Source organism: Triticum dicoccoides, chromosome 4B (assembly GCF_002162155.2).
Source record: "Triticum dicoccoides isolate Atlit2015 ecotype Zavitan chromosome 4B, WEW_v2.0, whole genome shotgun sequence".
NCBI classification, from domain to species: Eukaryota; Viridiplantae; Streptophyta; class Magnoliopsida; order Poales; family Poaceae; genus Triticum; species Triticum dicoccoides.
Genome location: NC_041387.1, coordinates 612,346,179 through 612,353,074, shown reverse-complemented (window position 1 = coordinate 612,353,074; position 6,896 = coordinate 612,346,179). Strand labels below are relative to the sequence as shown.

At 52.2% G+C, this 6,896-nt stretch overlaps 1 protein-coding gene across 1 annotated transcript; it reads left to right on the top strand.

The window, feature by feature from the left end:
• Nucleotides 1-3,869: 3,869 nt before the first annotated feature.
• On the top strand, nt 3,870-5,790 carry LOC119294017 (serpin-Z2A-like). The gene is made up of 2 exons (XM_037572307.1): nt 3,870-4,779; nt 4,874-5,790. The coding sequence occupies exons 1-2, from the start codon at nt 4,288-4,290 to the stop codon at nt 5,681-5,683; spliced, it is 1,302 nt and encodes a 433-aa protein (XP_037428204.1). The 5' UTR covers nt 3,870-4,287; the 3' UTR covers nt 5,684-5,790.
• Nucleotides 5,791-6,896: the final 1,106 nt, after the last annotated feature.

Here is a 6,896-nt window from a genome sequence, read left to right as displayed (position 1 = left end):
GCCCGCCATCGCCTACTGATGTTGTTGCGTTGTCGTTGCTGTTTTGCTGTTCTGCTGCCGCTGCTTGTTACTGCTGCCGCGAGCGGTCGAACTCGTCGCTGCTGCCGCGACCGGCCGAACTCACCGCTGCTCGTCGGCCCACGGCCTTCTGTGCATGCTCGTCGGGATGTGCTTCGTCCATGGCTGTCCAGGAATGCGAGTACACGAGCATCCAATGCTCACGGACATGCGATGCGCGCTCCTGTGCGTGCTTGAGCCAGCCAACGCTTTGGATTAGTGATAGGATTTGTTTAGTGTTAGGGTAGGATTAGATTAGGTATTTTAATTACTTAATTAGCTAGTTGTGCAACTGACACGCAGGCCCTCCTTTTTAAATAAATGTTAAATAAAATTAAAGGTTTCGTGTGTATGACAGGCGGGGCCATAGTCACTGTTCATTGTTTGACCAGTCAAAATATTGACCGGGTCAACCCAGCCCCTGGCTCCACATGTCATGCACATGTAGACGTTGCTGGGTACACTCCTGTGTACCCGTAGCAATTTGCCTATTTTTATTTCGAATTAAAGTAAATTGAGAAATTTCGGAATATTTGTTAAACTTTAGAAAATCATAGAAAATAAACTGTAAGTCTGATGAAAAAACTTTGTACATGAAAGTTGCTCAGAACGACGAGACGAATACGAACACGCAACCCGTTTGTCAGCCACACATCCCTAGCATAGCAAACACACAACTTTCCCCCTCCGGTTCATCTGTCCGAAAACGCGAAACACCGGGAATACTTTCCTTGATGTTTCCCCCCTTCGCCAGTATCACCTATCCCTGCGTCAGATCACCCCTGGCACAATGTATTGCCTTGTTATATTTTTTGATGCTTTGTTTGCTCTGTATTCATTGTTTCTCCCCCCCTCTTCTTTCCGGTAGACTACGAGACCGACGCTGCTGCTGCCCAGTTCGACTACGATGTTGACGACCCCTCCTTCTTGCCAGAGCAACCAGGCAAGCCCCCCCTTGATCAGCAGATATCGCCTATTCTCCTCTATACTGCTTGCATTAGAGTAGTGTAGCATGCTACTACTTTTCCTTAATCCTATTCTAATGCATAGCCGGTCATTGTTGCTACAGTCGTTGATACCTTACTCCAATCCTAAATGCTTAGTATAGGATGCTAGTTTATCAATCATTGGCCCTACATTCTTGTCAGTCTGCCTTGCTATACTATCGGGTCCTGATCACTTGGGAGGTGATCACGGGTATATACTATACATATATACATACTATACAGATGGTGACCAAAGTCGGGTTGGCTCGGTGAGTACCCGCAAGTGATTCCGATGTGGGGGCTGGAAGGACAGGTGGCTCCATCCCGGTAGAGGTGGGCCTGGGTTCCTGACGGTCCCCGACTGTTACTTTGAGGCGGAGCGACAGGGCAGGTTCAGACCACCTAGGAGAGAGGTGGGCCTGGCCCTGGTCGGCGTTCACGGTTGCTTCATAATAACACGCTTAACGAGATCTTGGTATTTGATCTGAGTCTAGCCACTGGCCTATACGCACTAACCAACTACGCGGGAAAGATATGAGCACTCGACGTCGTGGTATCAGCCGAAGCCTTCGTGACGTCAGCGGCTGAGCGGCGCGCGCCGGATTGGAACGTAAGCCTGCTCTTGTATTAAGGGGGCTAGTTCTGCTTTCGGCCGCGTACACAACATGCAGGTGTGCAATGGGCGATGGGCCCAGACCCCTGCGCGCATAGGATTTAGACCGGCGTGCTGACCTCTCTGTTGTGCCTAGGTGGGGCTGCGACGTGTTGATCTTCCGAGGCCGGGCATGACCCAGGAAAGTGTGTCCGGTCAAATGGGATCGAGCGTGTTGGGTTATGTGGTGCATCCCTGCAGGGAAGTTTATCTATTCGAATAGCCGTGTCCCTCAGTAAAAGGACGACCCGGAGTTGTACCTTGACCTTATGACAACTAGAACTGGATACTTAATAAAATACACCCAGACAAGTTTCACAGACAACCTGGTGATCACTTTTCCACAGGGCGACGAGGGGAGGATCGCCGGGTAGGATTATGCTATGCGATGCTACTTGGAGGACTTCAATCTACTCTGCAAGACAGAGGCTGCCAGAAGCGTAGTCTTCGATAGGACTAGCTATCCCCCTCTTATTCTGGCTTTCTGCAGTTCAGTCCACCGATATTGCCTCTTTACACATATACCCATGCATATGTAGTGTAGATCCTTGCTTGCGAGTACTTTGGATGAGTACTCATGGTTGCTTTTCTCCCCCTTTTCCCCCTTTCCTTTCTACCTGGTTGTCGCAACCAGATGCTGGAGCCCAGGAGCCAGACGCCACCGTCGACAACGACTTCTACTACACTGGAGGTGCCTACTACTACGTGCAGGCCGCTGACGACGACCAGAAGTAGTTAGGAGGATCCCAGGCAGGAGGCATGCGCCTCTTTCGATCTGCATCCCAGTTTGTGCTAGTCATCTTATGGCAACTTGTTTAACTTATGTCTGTACTCAGATATTGTTGCTTCCGCTGACTTGTCTATGATCAAGCACTTGTATTCGAGCCCTCGGGGCCCCTGGCTTGTATTATGATGCTTGTATGACTTATTTTACTTTTAGAGTTGTGTTGTGATATCTTCCCGTGAGTTCCTGATATTAATCGTACACGTTTGCGTGTATGATTAGTGTACGATTGAATCGAGGGCGTCACAACAGTCTTATCAAAAGGACTGCGACAGATCCTCTATACTTGTGGGTCATCAGAGGCTGAGATACAACGGATATGCGCGGAGGCCTTTCGTTTAAGTCTGGACCATAATGCATCAAACACTGTCCTACGGAGGAGGCACCAGCGCCGTTTGCCTCCACAGTTTGAGGGGAGTAATCTCTTCACTACGCCCGGTGCAGGGCCAAGTAATCCGCCTGGTGTGAGCCGGGCCGCTGAGGCGCCTGTGGCCAGAGTGGGGGCTCAGCCCCGCACAACAGAACCGCCCCATATAGATTTAACCCGACCTCAGCGAGTATCAACACCTCCAGGTCATTACTCCAACCCGTTGGATAACATGATTGTTGCGGCTTCACAGCTGGCGGTTCTTCCCATTGAAGGCGAGTCTCCAGTTGTGATAGAAGCCCGGAACGCTATGGAACTTCTTCAGACGGCAGTTGCTTAGCAGGCGGCGTACTCCTATAGCCACAATCGAATCCATTCAACTCTGCGTCAGAGCCGCAGCTACAGCTGGCGTGTTGAGTCGCCAGCGGTCTCCAAGAAGGGAAACGACACCCACGGACGCCGTCACCCCCTGCACCGACTAAATACTGGCTGGATTTTCTTCTGAATTGCCGTGCACCTCCATCCCTACCCTCCGGATTGGGGCCACACCGTCCAGGTTGACCACTCCACCGCCGCAGCAGCACTTCGTCGGTGTAGCCGAGTTGTCGTGGTCCACCGAGGCCACACAGGCAGAAGCAAAACAACCCGACAAACCAAACCTCCCAGCGGCTGCGAGCTTGCAGGTCTCCCTCCCGGCATCAAGGACCGCCAGGAGCCGCACAAAACAGCCGTCAAGCCAACTTCGGCAGACGCCCGTGCCGAGCTCCTGCGATCCAGATCGGGCACATCCAGCCCGCGCCTCCACCTCCATCTTCCACGACCGTGACCTGGAGCAGGCACTGCGACGGAGGCGTCCGAGGACGAAGCAGGCTTGGCTGCTGCAAGGCAGCCACTCCTGGCCGAGCGCCGCCCCGCCGCCATGGCCTCGTCGCCCTGTCGCCCGCTTGTCCCGCGCCGTCACCTCCCGGAGGATCCATCGCGCCGCGACCAACTCTCGTGCGAGCTCCAGCAGCCTCCTCCTAGTAAAGCTTTGTTTGTCCGTATCAAAGTATAATATTTTTTGTAACTTTTATATGATCCAAAAAAGTTCATAGTAAAGCTTGACATCACAAGGTTTTGATCCTGGCACCGCCATTGGTATAAACTACAGTGTGCGGTGGTGCGAGGTGATTGGCTGGAGCTGTGCCGGTAGCTCCCGCCACGGGTAAAAAAACCTTAGTCGGTCTTCCATACCCGTCGTGCGCCAGCACTCCTTCACCTTCTGCAACTTCTCTCAGCTGCAAATTTTTCTTCTTGAAATGCTGCTGTTGTCTATGCGTGGACCAATTTCTCGGCAACCGCACACGAACAGAGGAGACGGGCAACCCACATTGTAGTTTTTTTCGGGCCATAAGCAAAGAAATCGCCAGGCCGCAGCTAGTGCGCGTCAACGCAAGACAAGATGCAATCTGTCAAGGAGCTCGTCCTCCGCTGCCTATGGCTCTGCACGGAGGCGGAAGGCGAGCCCGATCACGCCCTCGCCGCCAGCGACGGCCTGCAGGCGTTCGCCCCCGCCGCCAGCGACGGCCTGCAGGCGTTCGCCCTCGTCCTGAACAAGCGCCTCGCCGACGACGACGCCGGCAGGAGCGGCAACCTGGTCACGTCGCCGCTGTCCGTCTACGCGGCGCTGGCCCTGGTGGCCGCCGGCGCCCGCGAGGGCACCCTCGACGAGCTGCTCCGCGTCCTTGGCGCGCCTTCCCGGGACTTCCTCGCCGGCCACGTCCGCGCGCTGGGAGAGCATGCCCTCGCCGACGGGTCCCGGACGGGCGGCCCGCGCGTCAGCTTGGCCTGCAGCGTGTGGCACGACGTGACGATGCCCCTCCGCCCCGCCTACCGCGCCACCGCCGCCGAGTCGTACAAGGCCGTCGCCCGCGCCGTCAACTTCCGCCAAAAGGTTAGTGTACATCGGCCGTCACCGTGATCGATCTGTGGCATGGCATGCACTAGTATACGATTGTCATTATGTACGTCGATCGTGGTACGTGCAGCCGGAGGAGGCAAGGGAGCAGATCAACGCATGGGTGGCGGCTGCGACGAACGACCTCATCCCCTCCATCCTCAGCCCCGACGCGCTGTCCAGCCTCACCGTCCTGGTGCTCGCTAACGCCATCTACTTCAAGGGCATGTGGGAGAAGCCGTTCGACAAGGAGCTCACCAAGGACGACAAGTTCCACTGCCTCGACGGCACCGCCGTGGACGCGCCCTTCGTGCGCGGCTTGGGCTGGCACGACATCGCCTGCCACGACGGCTTCAAGGTGCTCCAGCTCCGCTACGTGCAAGGTCACTCCTCGCAGGGCCAGCCGCAGCCGCCGCCGATCTACTCGATGTGTGTCTTCCTCCCCGACGCACGCGACGGGCTGTGGGAGCTCACCGACAAGATCGCCAGCAACCCCGACTTTGTGCGCAAGCACCTGCCGTGTGGCGACGTCATGGTCAGCGATTTCCGGCTGCCTAAATTCAAGGTCAACTTCGGCATGACAATGGAGGGCATTCTCCAGGACATGGGCCTCAACGAGGCATTCGAGCCGGGGAAGGCCGACTTGTCCGACATGGCGGAAGACGGCGCAGGGAAGCTGGCGCTGGAGAAAATAATCCACAGGGCCGTCATCGAGGTGAACGAGGAAGGCACCGAGGCCGCGGCTGCCACCGTTGAGACTATGACGTTATGTTCTTGGGAAACTAGTGACGCGCCGCATGTGGACTTCGTGGCTGACCATCCCTTTGGATTCTTCGTCATCGAGGAGGTGTCCGGTGCTACCCTGTTCGCAGGGCACGTCCTTGATCCCACTACCAACTGATCGAGGGAGGAAACTTTCATGATTGAATTCTTATATATATGGGCTTCTCATTACATCTGCTTTATTATGTTTGCTACATAATTCTATATATTCATGTTAAATGGTTACATTCACTTCCGATGACCGGGAAACTTTTGGTATGTTTTAGTTGCATTGCACAAAACAAAGATTGATATGACTCTGCCTTCATCGAAACTAGATGATACCCCCGCGTGTTGCAGTGCGAACATGCGGGAATTGGTTGCAATATATTAATTTAGTAGATTTGCTTGTCTTGAATTTAAAGATGGGACTAAAGATAAAAGTACACATGATTTGTTGTATTTGATCATTATGTAGTTATAAAATAATTATTAAGTAGTATTTCTCACGCATGTTGAGAGAAGTAAAAGTAATGGTGTTAATAAAATGGTAATGATAACTCCCGAACATTCGGGAGTTAAGCATGGCAACCCGAACGCTGTTAGATGGTAACTTTAGTTTGCGTGAGATTAGGAAAACATGGCAATTTTCTGATAAAAACGAAAAAGGATAAAGTTGCCATCCCCTATCAACTAAAGTTGCCATCCCCTACGAACTAAAGTTGCCATGTCAAAACTTTCATGACGAACTGCTCAAATCCTGAACGTTCGGGAGTTATTGGATTCCTAATAAAATGGGATGTGTGCTGTCACATCCCTAGCTTCTGGTAATGCTCTGAGCTAGCTAGTCATGTGTTGCATCATGTTTAAATTTTGCCTAAAATTGAAATGGGGATGTTCAAACCCTAGCATTAAATCAACTCAACTAGGGTAAGTTAAAATCTTTTCAATAAACCCAAAAGGCCCCTAAGAAAAGTTCATGATTTCTGGTTAAGGTGGAAACCTCTGCCAAAAATGATGAATATACCCTTAGGTCATTTTTGGATTTTTGAATTAAATCATTTTGTATTTGACTTTGGGCATTTAAATACTATAAATAATTTAAATGCTCAAATAAATGTTGGAAATGGATAAGGGTCACTGGAATAATTCAGAAAGCACCCATAAATTATTTCCAGGATTTTATAAAATGATTTGATATTAAAACAAATCAAAAACAAATTGCAGAAAATGAAAAAAAATGAAACAGAACAAAAATAAGAGGGAGAAGGACATACCTGGCCTCACCGTGCAGCCCACCAGCCGGCCCAGCTCCCCCCCCCCTGGCCGGCCCAGCCCACCCGCGCCCTCCC